Source organism: Pungitius pungitius, chromosome 5 (assembly GCF_949316345.1).
Source record: "Pungitius pungitius chromosome 5, fPunPun2.1, whole genome shotgun sequence".
In the NCBI taxonomy this organism is placed as follows: Eukaryota; Metazoa; Chordata; class Actinopteri; order Perciformes; family Gasterosteidae; genus Pungitius; species Pungitius pungitius.
In genome coordinates, this window is record NC_084904.1 from 4176985 (window position 1) to 4198933 (window position 21949).

The 21949-nt window shown below is 46.4% G+C and overlaps 1 protein-coding gene across 4 annotated transcripts; it reads left to right on the plus strand.

Annotated features, from left to right (window-relative positions):
* The first annotated feature begins 57 nt into the window (after positions 1 to 57).
* Positions 58 to 21757, plus strand: nsd3 (nuclear receptor binding SET domain protein 3). Of its 4 annotated transcripts, none has more exons than XM_037483266.2 (24): positions 58 to 197; positions 2171 to 3015; positions 5865 to 6119; positions 6216 to 6378; positions 6473 to 6627; positions 7144 to 7984; positions 8077 to 8177; positions 8474 to 8519; positions 8617 to 8747; positions 8902 to 9027; positions 9122 to 9248; positions 9541 to 9741; positions 11444 to 11623; positions 12052 to 12198; positions 14300 to 14456; positions 14807 to 15009; positions 15120 to 15232; positions 15331 to 15477; positions 15590 to 15712; positions 16257 to 16373; positions 16476 to 16617; positions 16735 to 16841; positions 16935 to 17139; positions 17568 to 21757. In XM_037483266.2, the coding sequence occupies exons 2-24, from the start codon at positions 2215 to 2217 to the stop codon at positions 17819 to 17821; spliced, it is 4842 nt and encodes a 1613-aa protein (XP_037339163.2). In that variant the 5' UTR covers positions 58 to 197; positions 2171 to 2214; the 3' UTR covers positions 17822 to 21757. The 4 variants fall into 4 exon arrangements, with proteins under 4 accessions (XP_037339163.2, XP_037339165.2, XP_037339164.2 ...); XM_037483268.2 differs by having other exon boundaries at positions 12175 to 12198; XM_037483267.2 differs by having other exon boundaries at positions 5868 to 6119.
* The last annotated feature ends 192 nt before the right edge of the window (positions 21758 to 21949 follow it).

Here is a 21949-nt window from a genome sequence, read left to right on the forward strand (position 1 = left end):
TTGGGATTGGGCAGCGAGCAGATAGCGTAACACCCCCTCCTCCTCTCTGTTGAGAATTGCGTTAAATCGAGAAAGGAAAAAAGGCCTGAGCTTTATCTATATAACAGGATTTTTTTTTCTTGTCCCCCCCCTCCTTATATATTATACGAGGAACCGTTGCTGGCTGGTGTATGTGTTTAGAATGGGACACACTGAAGGTATTGATATTTCTTTATATTCTCATGCATCTCTCTTAAATCTGTGCTGCTCCTTTGCTCTCATCTTTAGCGATAAGCGTGTATGCCATAGCTGCTGCATGTTGTTGTCCCCCCCCCCCTTCTCTGTCCCTCTCTCCCCCCTCTCTCTCTCTCGGTGCCTCCGTCCTTCGGACCATTTGTTTTGGGGACGTATCTAGCTTATTTTCGGGCACATCTCCCACCAAAACCGCCGCTGCTGGAGGTTCAATCACGCCAGACAATTTGATTTAAAGGGGCAAAGGCAGCCATGTTGGCAACGGAGTGTTAGCCTAGCCAACGTTAGCCCCCCCCCCCCCCCCCCCATTTCATTTTCTTCCATGTGTTGTGCACAGCAATGGACACCTAATAATTATACACACAATTATTAGTATGTGCCGAAAAACAAACGGACAAATGTGCCCCCCCCCCCGTGTCGTGGTTGTTTAATATCCGCTAAAACGGTCCACAAAGACTGGCCTCTCTCGATGGCAGCTAGCTTAGCTTCAGGCTAACATCGCAGAAAGCTAGATCATTCAGAAAAACATGTATTTTTCTTCCGGGCGCGCGGTCGTCTTGGCCCGGCCGTGAGTCGTCATTAACGTTCCCGACATCACACACGAGCCCCAAAATACCGACACGCGTCGTTACGGATAGCTCGTGACCGTTAGGTGACACCTTTTTAATGATGTTTACGTCTCCGTTATTCACCTTTGCCCGCCGCGATCAGTGGAGTCTATTCACGCGTCAACTCTTCTACACCCGATGGATCGATCAGGACAGACGTCTCAAAGAGTGAAGATCAGGAGGCGCGGGGGGCTGCTGTTTGTTTGGTTAAAGAGAATCACTTAATGATGTCTCGCATTGTTAATAGCTGTGAGAGGGGAAACTTGTTAATAGTTTGTGGTCCTCTCATGGTCTCCTGACGTCCAGCGCAGCCCGTGCGCGTTCATCGGGGCTTTAACTAAACATCTGTTCTATCTGCAGATGTGTGTCAATGCATGGAGTATTCATTAGGTTTATGGAAATGTACCAGAGCTCTAGAAAATTTGACAACAACAAATTATAATTGGATAATTTAGTCTATTATCATAGAAAAAGTGATTTACTTTAGCCAGTTGTGCTCGGAATATGGTTCAGTTATTCCTCTGATTATTTTAACTCCTTCAGTGTATTGTGAGGTAGAATATTATAAGGTACTATATGTATTCTGAGGATGGTCTACGTGTGCTTTGACTTCATCAAGCTAAATAACCCACCAGGCACAGCCTGGTACTGCTCAGGAGGCCCCAGCCACCATGATTTGTAATTATTTTGTTTAACCCCACATACAAATGTGTTCGCAAATATGCAACACTAAAGTGCCATGTTAGCTGAAATGGTAAAACAGGTGCTACATTATTTAGCTTAAAGTAAACCGTATGTTATACAGATGTGTTTTGACCACGGAGCCACAGGTCCTACACTTTCACCTTCTCATGGTCCCCTGTGTCAACTTCTACTGTACAAATCCAGATTCTATTCTATTAGATTGTGTGATATTTGAATGACTCAGTACTGCAAAGAGCGGATTTGTGAATTCTGTTCAGTACCTAACAAAGACGTCTCCTTGAGTTTGTAGAATATGATGTGTGGACCAAGACATCTCTGCAGGATGGAAGTATTTCAATCCAAATGCTATCCTGTGATTTGACAATTATAGTTGGCCATATGGCATTTCTGATCAAATTGTGCATCCCATATATACGTAAATAATGCATAGTGGCAGGAGCCACGGGGGTCGTTAGGGGCCCTCAAAGGGTCATGCAGAGAAAATAAAGCTGGTGCTACATGTCCTGTCATTTCTCAGGGCTTTTTACAGGGTAAACGAGATGATCTTGAACAAGGTATTTTTCCTTTTTGGTGTGATAACTGTGATGAGGATTTGATCTTTTGACTGCATACATCTTTGTCATCAGGTCCAGTCAAAGAAAAAGACAGTTAAGGATGCAGGAGCCCAACAATGGATTTCTCCTTCTCTTTCATGCAAGGGATCATGGGAAATACAATTCAGCAACCCCCTCAGCTCATTGACTCAGCCAACATCAGACAGGAAGGCACCTGCGACAGTGACCCCGGCGAGGATGGTGGTCCCTCCTACGATGCTGCCCTGGATGCAGAGTTCTCTTACCCGCCGGCGGCGTCGGAGGACATGTCTCACGTCTCCAACGGCTACCCGCCCGGCCTGGGCATGTATGAGCCACAGGCCAAGTTCTCCATGTACTCGCAGTTCCCCAACGGCTCGGCCAACGGCTACGGGGCCATACGGAGCTACGGCGACCACGTCCTCATGCCGGGGGAGGGGACGGTCCTGAGGGGCCCGGGTCTCCAGGAGCGGCCTTTGTCCCCCGTGTCCCCGCCTCTGCACCCGCACCTCCACCACCATCACCCCCATCACCACCTACTCCACCACGGCACCCACCACTTCCACTCGAACCTGCCTCACATACAAACCCAAGCTCACCCGCAGAGTCCCCCGCCGCCGCCCCCGCCCCCCCAGCACCACCTGCCCCATACGCCTCACATTATGACCCACACTCTTCCCCCTCCTCCGCCGCTTATCCTGCCTTCCTCCAGTCCCCCTCCCTCCCTTGTGGACAACACTCCTTCCTCTCAACCCCCCCACGGCCTGTCCAACACCCCCGGTGGGGTGCTGAAGAAAACCAGCTCTCCGGAGATCAAGCTGAAGATCATAAAGACGTATCAGAACGGGAAGGAGCTGTTTGAGTCCGCGCTGTGCGGAGACCTGCTGCAGGAACTGCAGGTAGTGTGCATGTCCGAGCAAGTTACACACACACACACACACACACACACACACACACACACACACACACACACACACACACACACACACACACACACACACACACACACACACACACACACACACACACACACACACACACACACACACACACACACACACACGCATGCATATCTTTATCTGTGACGTTTGGCTGTCATATCTTCTAACAAATTTAGTAAACTGTTAATGTGATTATTCATTGAAAAATACGTTAGAGTATTCTCTATTTTTCTGTTTTATTTCACTGTAAAGATGTCAGATTGGATTCTGAGAATTTTTGATGGGATTCTTTTTTTCTCATTTTCGGAAATCCGCCATAATAATAGCAATGATTGTAACCTGGGGCCTGTTTCAGAAAGGAGGTTAAGTGAAAACTCTGAGTATGTTAACCCTGAAATGAGGGAAACTCTGAGTTTTCTGTTTCAGAATGGGAGGTATGTTAAACCTGAGAAAGCAGAGTAAGTCAAGCCTGTTTCAGAAAGAGAGGTAACTTATACTCAGAGTCAGTTACCATGGCAACTTACTCTGTGAACCTAACCTGGTCGGGAGCAGGTTTTCTTCGGGAAACCCAGAGTTTATTTCGTCTCCTCCCCTTTTTTAAAGAGGAAGTGGTATTTAATCACCTCATTCATTCTTTCGGTATTCATTCATTGCGCACATTTCAGTCACGCAGAGCGCATCAAATCAAGTGAATGAAATGGCATGTCCTTTTATGGACGATCCTGTGGATGAAGAGGCTGCATTAATCCGTAGGGAGTTGCATTTACGTCGGGAGAGGATTTTGAGACCCAGAGTGGATTTTTTGTCATATCCATATTCATTTTTATTTGAGCGGTACCGTTTTTCTTTACAGTCAATAAGATACATCCATAATCTCATCCATCCTTACATCAGAAACATCAGCCATCGCGGCCGTGCTCTAACATCCGAGCAGATGCTTTGCGTTGCATTACGTTTCTTTGCAAATGGTAGTTTTCTGTATAACATTGGGGATGCAGAACATATCAGTAAGGCTACTGTTTGCAGAGTTGTAAGGAAAGTGTGCCTCGCTCTTAAGCGCTTTCTCCGAATTTTTGTGCCGTTTCCTGGGCACAAACCCGTGAGAGCCATGAAAGAGGAGTTTCACAGGATTGCAGGTCAGTGATGTATATATCGGTTTAAATGAGGCTAACCTGATAAATGACGTTCAGTTAAGAGCATATTGCTGCGACCCCTGGAAGTAAACTAATAATAGAATTCCTTTTAGGATTTCCGAATGTGGTTGGATGCATTGATGGCACACATATTCCCATCATTGCACCTTCCGAAAATGAAGCGGACTATGTCAACAGGAGGTCCATCCACAGTAATAATGTGCAAGATTGCACCTACATGAAAATTAAAATTAGGTTGAATAACACACTGTTCTTCCAGTTTCACTTCTGATATTATAACAGTTGGGCAAGTCACTTATATTACTAACTACAACTGGCTTCTTCAACAGTGTAATTAGATTAATGTAATAATGACTATCTCTAGAAAGTATTGGTCTACTTATTACTAATTACTTTCTAAATCCCATATCAACTTCAACCACTTGAACAATACAAGGAGAGACAAGAAACTGCACTTTTAATGCTTTCAAATAAACATTATACAATTGCATGAATTATTCTTGAAAAAATATATCTTTTAAAATTTGATGTTAAATCCACTATTGTTTTATACAGAATTGCTTTATAGTTTATGCAGCATTTAATGCAATTACATCAGATTTTACTTTAAATTACGGAATTAAATTAAAGTTTTTAGATTACATAGAAATTAATTACACGCAACACTGTATAACAGTAATTCAAATGTAAACTTACGCATTGACTCGAGCAGCTATTTTCTCCCAAGCTAACTCTCTGTCCTTCGCCGCTGCAGCCGTGTTGCTTTTAAAAAAAAATATATGTTCGTACTCTCCATATGCTTGCATAAGCACATCCAGTTCTGCTGGTGAAAAATATGAAGACCTCTTTTTGTCTGGCGCTGTTGCCATGGTGACTCGTAATATCTGCGCTCCATTGATAATGGCTTTTTATAGTTGTGGTCCACGCGCTTAACTCAGAGTAGGTCAACTCAGAGTTGATTGAACTAACTCATTTCAGCTGTTCTGTAACCGAAAACTCAGAGTTTCCCATCTCAGGGTAAGTCAACTCAGAGTTCAAGTTTTAACTCAGAGTTGGTTGAACCTCCTTATTGAAACAGGCCCCTGATGTCCCTCTTCACGTAAACGTTTTGTTTAAATGGAACCTCATAACTCCGGGCCACGGTAACTTCACAAGCTTTTAACCACATCTCACAGTCTTCATCAATGTAAGCGTATGCCGTTATGGCTTTTTTTTAGAAGATAAAAATCCAACAATATATCCCGACATGGTTTTGCTTTTTGCATATTTATTTTAATTAATATCTGTAAATAACAAGGCCAACTTGATTGTTTGCCCCTTTCCCTTGAAAAATGACTTAAATGGTTAAAACGTTGCTGTTTCAATTTCCACGTTTGTGCTCTAATTCCAAACACAAGCATACCGTGGAGAGAAATTACGAGGCAATGTCAGACAAGGCAGATTGAACAACAGAGCAATTTTGTCACAAACTAAATGCAAGTCTAATCCGTCTCATTCATATGGAATTGTTACACTCGGTGCATCTTGGTTTTCTTTTACTCGTGGATCTCATCTGACACAGAGATCCGTTTTTGAGCGGCCGTTTATGTAAAAAGAAAAGTCAAGCGGTGTTTTATCGCCTGCCGCTTTGTTTTTCTGTTTTCTACTATTCAGAAGGAGTCTCAGAAGAACGAAGCCACTCCGATGCAGCGCCGACACGAGCGGAAGAAGGAGAAGAGGAAAAAGAGCGCGCGGCTGCAGCTGCCGGTCCAGGAACAGGACCTGGACCCGAGCCAGGAGCAGGCACGGGAGGGCACCACGGAGCAGACGGAGGACCCCAACGTGCAGCCCCGGCAGACAGAGACGCCCCCGGCCCAGACGGAGAAGCCTCCCAAAACCGCGATCAAAGTCGAACCTAAGACGGCGAAGGCAAGTTCTCCCTTTGACTCCGTCTTTGCCTGCATATCCCCACCGCAGCTTGTGGCCAACAGGCGGTGATCCGCGGCTGTTTCCCCCCCGTTTTAGGTTCCGAAGGTCCACCATCCGTCAGTGATCCAGGAGACAGGCTTCTGTAAGGAGTTTGTGATAGGAGATCTGGTGTGGTCCAAGGTGGGCACCTACCCCTGGTGGCCCTGCATGGTCTCCTCTGACCCGCAGATGAAGGTCCACACTCGCATCAACACCAGAGGTACGTGCACACCAGCGACAAGAAACACAACCGTTTGTACGCGTGAAGGCGTTAAAACGCGGCGGCTCGTCTTCCTCTGTGTGTCAACGCGCAGGTCACAGGGAGTACCACGTCCAGTTCTTCGGCAGCGTAGCTGAGCGGGCGTGGATCCACGAGAAGAGGATAGTCCTCTACCAGGGGAAGCAGCAGTACGAGGACCTTCAGGCCGAGACTCTGCGCAGGGCCACCAACCCTGTGGAGAAACACAAAGTACGTACGGAGGCATCGAAGGAGCGTTGTCAGGCTGAACCGCTACAAAGACCAGAGTCTCCTCAGATGTGACGTCAACGTTCAGTAGTACGAGTCCACTTTGTCACCTATTGATACTGGACTTTTGAATCCTAATATTAATCTTTAGAAATAACAACATCTATTACATGCATATTTGAGAGGATTTAGGTCTTAAATTCCACTTATATCAGAAATATTATTAGGGACCTTCTGCATTTTCTTAGTTCTCATTTATCTCTACTTTTCTTTTCCTCCCCCCCCCCATGCATTCACGAATAAACCGAGTCATGCTAAGGCATTGTTGTGAGATTGAAAATCTGAGCAAACTGTAGATAAAACTTAATGATCCCATGTATGTTGTTTGTTTTTTTTTGTCATTTTTAAACCGTCATGTATCGGTACATATTTGGGTAAGCTAACATTGATAATATCAGGTTCCATTCAGAAATAAAGTTCATCAGTTTTGTGGTATTTAAATCCTGTTTTCTTCTCCAGCTCCTGAAGCCCATCCCTCAGCGGGAGCGCTCTCAGTGGGAGGTGGGTGTGGGCCACGCCGAGGACGCCTTCGCCATGTCGCGACAGGAGCGCATTGACAACTACACCTTCATCTACGTCGACCCAGACCCTATCGAAGGCCCGTCCAGCAGGAAGCCCACCATCCGCGCCGAGAAACGAAACCGGCGCTCCAGCGGCTCCGTCGGTAAGAAGGAGGAGGGCGGGGTTAAGTCGCCGGGGAAAGAGCAGCCGGCGCGGCAGCAGCCGCCACGCCGGCAGCTACCGCGCCGGCTGTGTAGCATTTCGAACGCCGACGACGGCGCAAACGCCAAGGCCCCGCACGAAGAGAAGGACCAGAAGGGGGACTCCCCGAAGCCGGACGCCGGCGACACGCGGCAGGGTTCGCCGCCGCCTGTCAGGGCCTGGAAGACGGCGGCAGCCCGGAAGCTCCTGCCTCTCTCCATCACCATGAAGAGGCTGAACGTGGAGATCACAAAGTGCGACTGGCCTCTCCTGCAGAAAAAAGCCGCTCTGTCTCCGAAAAAAGAGCAGGATGAGGAGGAGGAAGAGGAGGAGGAGGAAGAAGAAGAGGAGGAAGAAAAGGAGGAGAGAGTTGCGAGGGAGGCCCGGCAGCCCGACCTGGGATACTGCTCGCCCGAGGACGTCACAGCTAAACCTGAGCCCAGTCCGGAGGAGGAGGAGGATGAGGAGGAGGAAGAGGACGGGGAGGAAGGGGAAGAAGAGGGAGAGGAGAGGAGAGAATCCCCCGCCAGTCGGAGGAGTGAGGAAGGAGGAATGCAGCAGACCTCCTCTCCGGGTTCCCACCACAGCAGTCCCCACGGTCAGTAATACACAGACACGGTGTGTTTTTGACCAAAATGTGATATCTTTTACAGTGAATAACACATGTTATTCCTTTCACGTGTCCTCCAGGTTCTCAGGAGAGGAAGCTGCAGCGGCGGTCCGTCCGGAGCAGGTCTGAGTCAGAAAGAGGCAACGACCCCATCCCGAAGAAGAAAACCAAAAAAGAACAGGTATCCGTTGCACGCATCTTTTAGATCTGAAAGATCAAAATGTCAAGCGGTGTTAAAAAGGGGCGTATTTCACGTACCAATGAGAGGATGGAAAGCACCATCTGCAAACTCCTCATGCGTCACGATTTTCAAACTTATTAGATAATAAACTGCACAGAGGTTTGTTAAATCTAGAAAGAGGATTCAGTAAAAATTCTTGTGCTTGGTACAAAAATGTCCCCAAACTTACTTCCTGCTAGCTGAATCAAAACAAACCCCACAATGACCGAAACTGCCTCGTTTTGACCTCGCCACAGGCTGACATGGCTCCCGAGACCACGCTGAAGACCGGTTCACAGAAAGGTAAGGGATCCTTCCATCACAGCGCCTTTTGAAACGTCTGCTGTGGGATCCTCCTTATGGTTGAGTGAAGTTCGTCTTCTCTTTTGCCGTCCTCAAGGAGCCAGTGAGATCTCAGATGCCTGCAAACCCCTGAAGAAGCGAAGCAGAGCGTCGACGGACGTGGAGATGGCGTCTTCGCAGTACAGGGACACCTCTGACTCCGACTCCAGAGGCCTCAACGACCCACAGGTACACTCAAGACAAAGACAACTTGTGATGGGAATGGACCAAGCCCCGAATCCAAATCTGTCACTAGTGTGGCTGTCCACACTCTGCAAACAGCTGCTGGGCGGGCCGACATCTGGTCCCACTTCTTCACACAAAACGCTTCTCCGTGTCGCAGGGTTTATTCGGGAAGAGCCTCGACAGTCCGGCGGCGGCCGACGCAGACGCCTCAGACACCCAATCCGTGGACTCCGGCTTGTCTCGTCAGGACGGCAGCGCCGGCAAGAGAGACACCGTCTGCCAGGTCAGCGCCGCTGCCGATTCACCGCCGCTGTCTCTACCAGCCTCGAGTTGACCATTAACACGAGCCATGTGCGTGTGTGTGTGTGTGCGTTTAGATCTGCGAGGTGTACGGAGAGGGCTTGCTGGTGTGCGAAGGCGACTGCGGCAGACAGTTCCACCTGGACTGTCTAAGCCTGACGGCCCCACCCGAGGGCAGGTTCACCTGCCTGGAATGCAGGAACGGTGAGAGGATTTGGTAACACCATCTTTAGGAAACTTGTAAGTAGTCACCGAGAGGCTTATGGAGATCATCCTGTGAGGGCACTAGCCTTCAATAACTCCAGATCCAGTGGCTCTACGTAGCTAACTCTGTCACCCCCTCTCCTTCCATTCAAGCATTTATCCCTGTTGCTATACTCGACACCACGTGACTCACCATGAATAATCAAAAGGCTCCTACCCCATCTCTACCGTCGTATCTTTAGTGTTCGCATCTTTCCGTTCAATAACTTTCTCTTTTCTTTTTTTCTTCCAGGCAATCATACTTGTTTCAGCTGTAAAACGGCGGGCCGGGAGGTGACGCGCTGCTCTGTGTCTGGGTGCAGCTGCTACTACCACGAGGACTGCGTCCGCAAGCTCCCGGGGACAAGCGGAGGTTCGGACGGAGGCTTCTGCTGCCCTCAGCACAGCTGCTCTACCTGCTGCCTGGAGAGAGACCTGCAGCGGGCCAGTAAAGGTGAAGCAGCCTCTGATTTGTGTCCTCTCAGGTCCCTCTTTGAGTCTGCAGTGGAAGCTGTGGGGAAGAGTGTATGACAAACACAACTGTCAGGCTTGTTTGTGGATGTCATTGACCAATAGCAATAGAAAAAGGATGAAGGGATTCCATGGGTGGAACTTTCCTGTTAGAATATGGGAGAGAGAAGACGTGCAAGAGGAAGAAAAGGGTGTTTTTTTTGGAGGAAAATCAGATTGAGAAAGAGAGGACTTGATGAATCTTTCATTGCATATCCTGCAGAGCGCTTGGTGACACATTCTTGCAACAAACATCTGGTTTCACTTGGAACTTCAAATGCTCTATTGGTTGTTTTAAGTGAGTGGCATGTAGGGGCTGCACCAATAGGCGCAAAAAAAAGAGAAAAAAAGTCATCTTCCTGGAAATGGTTAAGATGATGATGCATTATGTTTGCTGCAAGAACACTAAACTGCAAAAAAAAGAGGAAGAGTTGCACCGAGTTGAGGTATCTTGGTTTTAAAAATGTGTCTACATGACACATCTAGTCAGGATGAATGCAGTTTGTATTTGTATGGAGAGTGTGGTTATATTTTAACATTTTGATGGAGATAAAGTTATTTATATTCAGTCAATGACTGTTCACTGTAGGATACAGAATTTGGCGTCTACAACATGAAAGCATGGATCCATCCTGCCTTGTATCAACGGTTCAGGCTGGTGGTGGTGGTGTCATGGTGTGGGGAATATTTTCTTGGCACTCTTTGGGCCCCTTGGTACCAATTGAGCATCGTTGCAACGCCACAGCCTACCTGAGTATTGTTGCTGACCATGTCCATCCCTTTATGACCACAATGTACCCAACTTCTGATGGCTACTTTCAGCAGGATAATGCGCCATGTCATAAAGCTGGAATCATCTCAGACTGGTTTCTTGAACCTGACAATGAGTTCGCTGTACTCAAATGGCCTCCACAATCACCAGATCTCAATCCAATAGAGCATCTTTGGGATGTGGTGGAACGGGAGATTCGCATCATGGATGTGCAGCCGACAAATCTGCGGCAACTGTGTGATGCCATCATGTCAATATGGACCAAACTCCCTGAGGAATGCTTCCAGCACCTTGTTGAATCTATGCCACGAAGAATTGAGGCAGTTCTGAAGGCAAAAGGGGGTCCAACCCGTTACTAGCATGGGGTACCTAATAAAGTGGCCGGTGAGTGTATATGTGTTTACTGTGTTTTAGCAGTCAGCGGCCTCTATGTGGCAGGACAGAGACTGTGTTGCAGAACTTTTTCTTTTAACCCCATCAGTTACCTCACAACCAGCCAGAGTTACCATGTGACCTTTTAGACCCCACGTTGGGACCCGCTGGTCCAAATGACCAAGTGTGAATGTGTGTTGTCTGATCACATTTGATCATCGCTCAAATGCAATGAAGCAAACGGGAGGTCGGGTGGGTGGGGGCGTTACATTTGAAAAAGCTAAGACCTTCATTGTTTTATCTGCCAGATTTGATCCTTCTCAATCCTTTAATTGCAGCTGAAACCTGTGAAGGAGTCTGACCTGATTCATTCTAGAAACTGTGCAGTGATGGGGAGGCAATGTTTTTGTGTGCGTCTGTATCACATTATGACTTTTGTAATGGGGCCCGCTGAACTGAGCCGTTTCTCTCCTCGACGCCCTCCCCCTCACCCCCCACCTAGGTCGCCTGATGCGCTGCATTCGCTGTCCAGTGGCCTATCACACGGGGGACAGCTGCGTGGCGGCGGGCAGCGTGGCGCTCACCCATCACATCATGATCTGCAGCAACCACGGCGGCGCCAAGCGGAACGGCCTCCTCACCTCCCCCATCAACGTGGGCTGGTGCTTCCTGTGTGCCAGAGGTAAGCTCTCGCTACGGCACACGCCATTGGCCGGCCACCCCTCGCCTTTAATCTGTTAATATGACGTGTTTCATGAAATGTTTTGTATTCCATCCCGATACTAACACTGTGACTGATCCAGGCTGTCACACTGCACTCTGCTTAGAGCGCTGGATGGTTGACAAGGGAGAAAATACAGGATTCTCCTTTTCTTCTTAAATCCCTTTTAGGCCATTTTAGATCCGATGTTTTGCCGGTCCAAGTTGAGTGCACTGTTCGGCCACTTGTTTGTTCCGTATGCGTGTTTGTGTGCTCGCGTGTGTGTGCGTGTGTGCGTGTGTGCGTGTGTGTGTGTGAGAGTGTTTGCTCTTTCTCTCATTTGTGAATTTTGGGTAATCTCGAGTTCTGACCCCGGCTCACCCCCGTCTCTTCCTGTGTGTCTTGTGTAGGACTGTTAGTGCAAGACCTTACTGACACCATATTAAGTTCATATGCCCATAAGTCCCACTACCTTCTGACTGAGTCAAATCGTGCTGAGTTGAAATTACCTATGATTCCCTCTCCTTCGTCAGCTACCAAAAAGAATGTTGGGAAAGGTAACTGAACCGTTTTTATTCTCCTTTTTGTCCCACTGGTCTGTGTTTGTGTTGTGCCTGCTCCCGAACTCCCCTTCCCTTTTTTTTTTGTTTCAAAGCCTTTAGGTGCAAAGTCAATTAACTGGTTACAAACAAAGGCAGTTAATTTCAATGCAGAGTGGCGCAAAGTAACCTCAGCCAAGTTCACTAACACATTAACGGCAAACAATGGGCCTCATGCAAGAACCCCTTTCTGTTTTTTCTTTTCTCCTAAGTGAGATTTACCGAGCAGACAAGTAGCACACGCACATGTGTAAATAACAAAATGAATACAACTGAAAGAAAATGTGAGAAACAGGACACAAACTATGAGTTCTACTGTCTGCTAGGAAAAAAAATCATACTTAGCATTATTAATATGCTGTAGAGTACAAAGTTCCGACAGTATTTATACAGCTGACAGTGATGTGTCATCATTGCAGTGCTGATGCAGAAATATGTTTTTTTTTTTTTTTATTCAGTAAAAATGTTCAAACTTTGTATTTCCAAAGAATTTAGAAGATTTTGTTTTTACCAATTTGCTGATGGATTATTTATTATAGATATATTACTATTTTGTTTTAATAAAAAGCCCCAGTGATATTTATTTGTTACATATTATGGGATTGGTACTTGGTATCGGCCGAGACCCAAACCCAAGGCATGTGTTATCTGTACTGAGGATGATCCAAAGTCTGATTGGTGTGTCCCTAGTGCATCGCAGCAATATTATTATTGTACTTTATGAGCTCCAGAGTGAACCACCATTTAGAGAAGACATTGTTTGACCTGACGGCAGATGCAAAAAACAGAAAATATGATCTCACAGAGATGGACGAGAGATAATATATTTTTCTTTCCTTTTATCTTCTTGATATGCATCTATTTATTCATTGATATATTCCTATTACAGCGTTATTATTTTCATTGTAGGTTATGAGGGTGTTTTTCTGCCTGTGGAGACGGGCAGAATAACCAAATGACTTTTGAATATAGTTTTTTGTGAGTAGATCTCTTAAATCAGTCGTACGTGCCATTCAAGAACGAGTCTATTGATGCGCGTGGTTCTCGCACGAGGCCCATTGTGACATTATTCCGCCCTTGCATGAACAAACAGGTTATATTGCTGCAACAAGCTGTTACAAACAAGTTAAATACATCTTTTTTTAATTTTCAACATGTAAAAAAAACAAAAAAAACAAAATTGGTCACCAAACGTTGAGGACTTAGTGTGTGGATTAGTTCAGGTCCTGTTTGGGGTTGTGGAGCTTGTCGCTGCTGGAGGACGTGCTGCTTCTCTGCTTCAGCACTGTGGGCTTTTTTTTGTTCCTTTTATTTGGAAGTCCTCACACCTTTTTATGCTTTAATGTACGTTTTTTTCTGTTATTTTTCCGACTGAAATTCTCAGACGGAACCAAATTTTGCTCACCTAATTTTCTTGAGGTTTGACCGGCCTTTGGATGGAATATTCAATCGGCACGAGATCTGATCACATGCACAATAGTAGCAAGTTTCCGTCCTTTCAAAGTTGCGTAAAGCGGTTTTGCATATTGCAAAGCGATAAGCTCCATGATTCCATGCAAGCTGGTCTGTGCGGGATGCGTGACGTGTGATGGGACAAGTTTGCTTTACTAGCAGGACCGCATGCCTGCTTTTTTTAAGTATAACCCTGATTCATTGTTAACTCGCTGGCTGATTTTTATTCCTGTGCTGCTGCATGTGTTCCCCTTGGACTGGTCTTGGTACATTGCTCTGAATCTGTTTGCTAGACATGCTGTAACTGGTGCAATGTAAAACTGCCCCAGGCAGGTTGTTAATCCAACACCGGTGGAGCCGCCACTCAAACAAAACAATTTTATTATTTAAGAAACTTGCTCAGATGTAGTTCTGACTGGCTTGTCTGCAAATGAGATTCAGAGTTTGTCCAGGTTTTAAGGTGCATCCCCTAATTATACACTCCTCCTCTCTTTGCATACCCATTTCCCACAACGCATGCGCACACACACACACACACACACACCACCATATGCACACACACACACACACACACACACACACACACGTATACATCTTACAAATGTAGGAGGCAAGTTGCTGTGCTGCGACACTTGTCCGGCTTCCTTCCACCCGGAGTGTCTGGAGATGGAGACGCCGGCGGGGGCGTGGTCCTGCAGCGATTGCAGGGCGGGGAAGAAACCGCACTACAAACAAATTGTCTGGGTCAAACTGGGAAACTACAGGTACGCATGGAGCACCGGTCACCGGGCCGCTGTGCTGGAACTTTATAGTACGGAGACTTTCAAAAGGCAAAACTATGTGTCTTCAGTAGGAACAAACAGGCTTTGGGCTGAGAGCCATAAAAATATGGAATATTACTCTCTCTCTATATATATATGTCTTATTGTAGGAGTTTAGTGCGTTGAAAGAGGATTTGATGTGATATTTTAGATGTAGGGGACACAAATAATGTCTCATCCATGTAAGGAAAAGGCCTGATGTCTTTGTTTGTTGCCAGAATCAAGTGAGTTCGTAACATTCTTCAGCACACTCTTCCTCATCCTCCCCTTTCCACGTCCCGCTTCCATCGCAGGTGGTGGCCAGCGGAGATCTGCAACCCTCGTCTGGTGCCGTCCAACATTCAGAGCCTCCGCCACGACGTCGGCGACTTCCCCGTCTTCTTCTTCGGGTCCCACGACTACTACTGGATCAACCAGGGCCGCGTCTTCCCCTACGTGGAGAACGACAAGAACTTTGTCACGGGTCAGATCAACATCAACAAAACTTTCAAGAAAGGTAATTCCCCTCACGCCACCGTACCTTTGAGACCAGTCTGCTGGGATTCTCGTTCTGTATTTATTTTTGAAGCATGGGTGAATCCGTGAGATGTTGTTGGTGTGTTTCAGCGCTTGAAGAAGCGGCCCGGCGGTTTCAGGAGCTCAAGGCGCAGAGGGAGAGCAGGGAGGCTCTGGAGCAGGAACGCAACTCGCGTAAACCTCCGCCCTACAAAATCATCAAGGTGATGTCCTTTTAAATATGCTGCTTTGGACAAATTACCCCCTGTATTCCGTAAGTTCTGTGTTTTTTACTTCTCCGTTGTGTGTCTTCTTGCATCAGTCCAACAAACCAGTGGGGAAGGTGCAGGTGCACGTCGCTGACTTGTCGGAAATCCAACGATGCAACTGCAGACCGACAGACGAGCACCCTTGCAGCCTCAACTCTCAGTGTCTCAATCGCATGCTGCAGTACGAGTGCCATCCGCAGGTATGAGCGCATACCCGTTCATTAGCTCGGTGGTGGAGCTTTTAAACCGGTGACACAAATCTGCTGAAGTGGCACCTCATCTTTTTTGTTTTTTTTGTCTTGCCGTTGTCAGGTTTGTCCCGCAGGAGACAGCTGTGAGAACCAGTGTTTCTCCAAGCGGCTGTATGCAGAGACGGAGGTGATAAAGACAGACGGCCGCGGCTGGGGCCTCCAGACCAACCAGGCTCTCAGGAAGGTGAGTGCTGAGCTCGGGCCTTTTTAAAGAAAAGTCCAAAACGTCATGATGTGCGTCAAATGATGCAGGCATCACACTAATAATAATAATTCATATTAATTCAATTCATTTTATTTTGTATAGCCCAAAATTGCAAATTACAAATTTGCCTCAGAAGGCTTTACAGTCTGTACACATGCAGAGGCTAATTAAGGCTCTTCAGTCCTTCTAGATTACAGTATAAAGACATTTTTAAGAATGTTTGGTTCCTGGATCCTTATTTGACGATCTAAAATCAAGGCGATGTCGACTATAGTGTATTTTTATTTCAATTTTCCAATTGCAACATGCTATGAGTTCCTTGCTTCTAATCAAATTGTCAAAATTTGGATCATTGACAAAATTGGGACACCAAAACGCACGTTTTCTAATGAAGAGCCAGTTTGGTACTTCACTACATGACATTTGACAGCAGAAATGTGCCATTGAAGTGGGACAGTGGGCCCAGGGAAGGAAATAATCATCGAAGTAGTTTTAATGATGCGGCACCTGTTGGCTCCCCCAGGGCGACTTTGTGACGGAGTACGTGGGGGAGGTGATCGACGCGGAGGAGTGCCAGCAGCGGATCAAACGCGCCCACGAGAATCACGTGGCCGACTTCTACATGCTCACCCTCACCAAGGTAACGCCGCCGCCGTACGCTGTTCTCCGCTCCTTAGACTGCCCCCCTCTCCCCCCCCGTCCCCCGTCCCCGGCCTTAAACGTCCGCCTTCTTTCCTCGCAGGACCGCGTGATCGACGCCGGCCCCAAAGGGAACTCGTCTCGCTTCATGAACCACAGCTGCCGACCCAACTGTGAAACCCAGAAGTGGACGGTCAACGGGGACGTTCGCATCGGACTCTTCACCCTTTGCGACGTCGAGGCCGGTGAGTTCACGGACGCACGGACGGACGGGGCTCGCCAGCACATTCCGCTGTAACGCGCCCGCCCCGCGCCGCGATGTCCCCCGTTTGGTGAAATGTGGTGCGTGGTGTTCCCCGCAGACACGGAGCTGACGTTCAACTACAACCTGCACTGCGTGGGCAACCGCAGGTCGTCCTGCCACTGCGGATCCGACAACTGCTCCGGATTCCTCGGGGTGCAGCCGACGGTGAGAGCGCCTCTCCAGGCGAACCCCCCCCCCCGGCGCGTTCCCGAGCCGCGCTCCATGACCACTTTGTGACCGTGTTTTACCCCCCCCCAGAGTGCCGTGGTGATGGAAAAGGAGGAGAAGGCCAGGAACGCCAAGCTGAAGCCCAAGAAGCGGAAGCTGCGGCCCGAGGGCAAGCAGACGCACGAGTACTTCTGCTTCTGCTGCGGAGAGGGCGGCGAGCTGGTGATGTGCGACAGGAAGGACTGTCCCAAGGCGTACCACCTGCTGTGTCTCAACCTCACCAAGCCGCCATACGGTAAGGACTCGCCGAGCGAGTGCGAGAACCTGCAATCTCAGCTGAGACAGTAGGCCGCGTTCTTGTTTTCTCTGAATAATACCGGAGTGTAAACATGATCAGTAAGCAACAAAGCAAATATTAGATCATCTTCTCACATTTGAGTTTGGTTTTGGCCCCTGAGGTTTCTTCAGGGATCGACTTCTGAAGAAACAATGATAATACTTGAATCAACAACGTTGTTTCTATTGAACTGAATGTCGTGCTCCGGTGGTCTAAACATTTGTCCTCACCAACCACGTAATTAACACATTCCAAAACAGAAATCTCAGACGGCTTGAAGAAAAACACAAAACGTGAATTCATGCTGTTGTTTTCTTGTCGACCGTCTCATGACCCCTAAGCTTTATTGAGCCTGACCGTCTCGTGGCCCCCGTGTCTGTCCGCAGGACGCTGGGAATGTCCGTGGCACGACTGCAGCCTGTGCGGCGCCCCGGCCTCGTCCCTCTGTGACTTCTGCCCCAGCTCCTTCTGCCGGGATCACGAGGCGGGGGCGCTCACCTCCTCCGCCCTCGAAGGCCGCCCCTGCTGCTCTGGCCACGACCCCGTCAGCCCCCTCGGCTCCCTCTCGGGCTCCGCCCAGCCGCGCCGATCCTCCCTGAGCCCCGCCGCCGTCAAGGAGGAGCCGGAGCCGGCAGAGTGACGGCGCGGCTCCCCTCGATACCTCATTCCCCGTAAGGCCTCCTGGGCTCCGATCCCGCTCTGACGAAAGGGAATACAGTGTTTTTTTTTCTTAACCAGTGCCACGAAAAGACACCGACAAACACCTCGATGCCGTTTGTCGCGGGAGCAGAGCAACCGGAGTGTTGTTTTTTCCCCTCCTCTCTCTTCCCCACAAACGCCACTAATGCTCTGCTCCGACCAGAGCGCCACCTCATCACCCTACTTTTTGGTTTTGTTTTTCTTCTGCAGCTGTGGAAATCGCGTCGTCGCGTCGTCAGATCCTGGAACAATGTTTTGGGGGACAGTAGGATGAGGTCGAGATGACAATCTCCGCTGCTCCTCCCCTCGTTGGCCTGCTGTAACGCGGCGGTCGGCATTCCCCATACAGGATGGCACACGAGCCGACCTTCCTCCTCCTCCTCCTCGTCCTCCTCCACAGCCGATTGTCGCTCCAGACGTGATCGTATTTGTCTCTTCTCAAAAGGGAGGAGGGGAATGACCGATTTTTGTGCAATTCTTTTCAGGACCACACTACATTCCAACCTTCCTTAGACATGTTTTTTAATATACTTATGAGTATAGATGAATATAATTATATACAGTATCTATGTTTGTTAATGTTTACAGACAGATTCTCTCACTTCATCTCAGTGAGTGGCGTATTACGTTTGTTTGTTTCGGTGTGCAGACCTCCTTGTGAACATAGTCCTACTAAGGCTAAATATAACGGTATATAGCGTAATGGTCTGACATTACAGAAGTACTTGTACGTGATTTTTCATATTACCAGTCTCACTCGCCATTGTGTACATAAATTGGCTCACGATATTGTAAAGTACGTGAAGATCAGGAGGGCGGAGCCTTGCCTTTATGTTCGTTAGGAATCTCCTTTATTTTCACTCCTTAAACAACGGGACAGATCCCTTTTTATTTGATTTGCTTTTCTTTTCTCTTTTTTTTTTTCGGATCAAGTTCTGTATCAACCTTTCCTCCGATTGCAATTGTTGTTATTTGTATTGTAGAGCGGGGAGGGTCATGTGATCACTGGTGCTGTCTTAAAGTATTGTTGATCAGCCTTAAGTTGGATTCTGGCTGTAGTGACTACTGCCCAGACGCAGTATGTCTCAGTAACGTTGTGTACTGTGACTTCTTTTGATTTCATTTGAACTTTTATTTGCCAAACTTTTCCTGAAAAGCACTTTTACACAGCTTGTCACTACACAATTTAGTTAGATCACACAAATACAGAAATGTGTAGTAAAAGAACATTTGACAAGTGTTTCAAAATGGATACCTCTTCTTGTAGTAACGTCGGAATTATAACTGTGTTTAAACTCTTCTTTTTTTTCTCTTTTTTTTTTTGTTGAGAAAAGTGGCCGAAACAAGCTGCTTTCATTTGGCACAAGTAGGAATGACTGGCGGCCCGGCTCAGTGTGTCCTCGAGACGCACTTCTTCCTTTTCCACCATGAGAACATCCTCAGGGCCGGGCTTTATGTACAGACGTGGTGGTACAACAACGGTCCTGTTCGGTTTGATGTACAAATACAAACTTATGTACAGTGTTTTTAATAGCTCATCCGTCAAATCCAAATCTTTGTGTATTTATTGCACCACATTTTATACCAATTTCTTTTTCAAACACTAGTGCAGTAATTTGTCTCCCCTTCTCCACCATGGTTGTCCCGCAGGAGACAAAAATAGAACTAAAAAAATAAAGATTTAAAAAATAAACACGGGGAGTTTTACACAATATATCTGTATTTAGTCATTACACAAGTTTGTTTTCACATTGGGTGTAATGATTCCACACTTTGGTGACAGCCGCTGCTCATCCACCTGTATCGTGACTCACTGTAAATGGTGTATTAAAGCAGTCCAACATAGGAATGTAAAGCTTCAGTTTCACAGCAGGTTTTGTGCATTTTTGTTTGTTTCGAAGCCTGGAGTGAAGGAGGTTTATCTGTTATCACGCCCCGGCCCATCGCTTGTGATTCTACCACGGTCACATGACTGTATCTTTGTGCCCTTGATGGCTATCACTATTTTCTTTCTTTTTTAAGCCTGTTGTCAAACTGCAGGGTAAAACTGTGCCATTTTTTTCCCCAAAAAAATTCCGGTTCATTTGCGCTCTTTCCCATTCAGTCGGTTGCCACTTTAATAGGAACAAATGCATGTTGAATGCAGACACGTCCTCCGGGGCCACGCTGCACATACATCGCTCTGCACACAGAAAGTGAAGCACTGAAGTAAAGAAAAAGCAGGACTTTAATATGCTAAATATATGCACATAATGCATAAATTATAAACGGGCACTTCATCATCGCCTATCGTTCTTAAATGTCTATTTCACAGGATTTCATGTTTCATTTGTGCACACTCTGCTCTTTGTTTGTCATTCTGTCATTACTGGCCTGCTTAGGAATCTTTTTTTCTATACTCGTGGAGTCCTGGAGAAAATAGACTTGATGATTTATTGCTGCTGTCTGATTTGCCAAACTCTCCACATTCAGTCACACAGACACATTTATGTGTTTTGTTGCAGTAAGAATCAGGGGTTCAGTGTCAAGAAGGTGGATCTTTACGTCACTTTTACCTACTAACTTGAATTTTCTCCACTTCTTAATTATTTATTGTATCTCCTTTTTTCTCTCGCATGTCATTAACAGACCACCGGCTTTGTTTGTGGCTTCATAAAACATGTCCGACTTGTGATTATGGAGCTGCTCTTTTCTTGTCGAGGTGCCTGTTCAGATGAATGCAGAATTCCAAACAACACACACTGGTCTAATCCACTTCAGTTGGAAACTCCTGTTAAAAGCCTATCGAGTTATGTCTTTACTGTTCCTTTTTTTTTCTTGCACAGTTTGTGTGACAGCCTTTATTTTATCTTTTTTTTGTCCTCTCCTGCCCCTTCCAGCTGATCCAGCAGCAGTATTACGTCTGCCTCATTTAAGTCTCCAAGCATCGATCATTTCATTCCCTTTAAAATGTGTTTTTTTTATGTATACGTGTCTTTTTTATCTCATTTGTTATTAAAGAGAAAGCATGTTTGCTCATTTAAGTGACCCTTAAATAAGTGTCCGGGATTATTATTCTTTTATTTGTATACACTTAAATTTAGGATGGAACCCCCGCTCCTCCCTCCCGCTGTAAGTTCACGGGTATGTTTCCTTTCACTGTGACGTCTTTTGTCTTTGCAATGTCGCTGGCTGTCTCCTTTGATTGACATGCCGTCCAAGCAGAAATAGTGTTTGAATACATCAATAAATAATTCACCTTCATAAGCACTCATCTCTTTTTACTTGTGGTAAAATTACTTGCAGTAACTCTAACTGGGGTCATATCTATCGCTCTTGGTGTTGCTTTCAAAACGTGGATGAACACAAAATACCATGTTGATTACTGTTGACCTGTGTTACTGCATATTGTCGAAGAACTTGTAAATAGTTTGCATTGATCTGGCATAGAATCATGTTACTGTGGCGTGCTCTTTATTTTTTATTTTTTTGCCTGTACAATTCTGCTTCTAAATGTGTGTGACTGTTGAGACGACACTCTTTTTGTACATGACTGTCTTTATTTGAGAATATTGAATCTGTCCTTTTTCATTCTAAAGTTAAGTTTGAAGAGTTCAGACATGCCTGAAGTTTGACTTTAATAAAGCTGTACTCTGTCTCAGTGAAAGGCTCTCGCTATATGGGAATTATTTTAACACATTCAGCAAACTACTTTGAAATAAAATGTGTACTTTATGAAAAAGTCACATTACAGTAGATTCAATTTTGGATAGTGGAAACGAACCAATTAATCATTATAGCTGTTAACGATTATAAAGTGCTACCTGTTATAAAAAGTGATCATGTTAAGTGTTCTGGTAATACATGCAATTTCAAATCTAACACTGTGAAATTAAAGAGAAGGAAAAAAAAATGATTCGACTTTTTTTTTTTATGGGAAGGTAAATGTTCATTCATTGTAGAGGACTTTAAGTGGACGTGGCTTTTTGCATCCGCACGTCAAGTCGGATATAGTTATGTACGTGACCGTTTCCGGTCTATACATAACAAGATTTTCCACTTCCCCAGCTGTTTTATTAGTCTCAAGTCA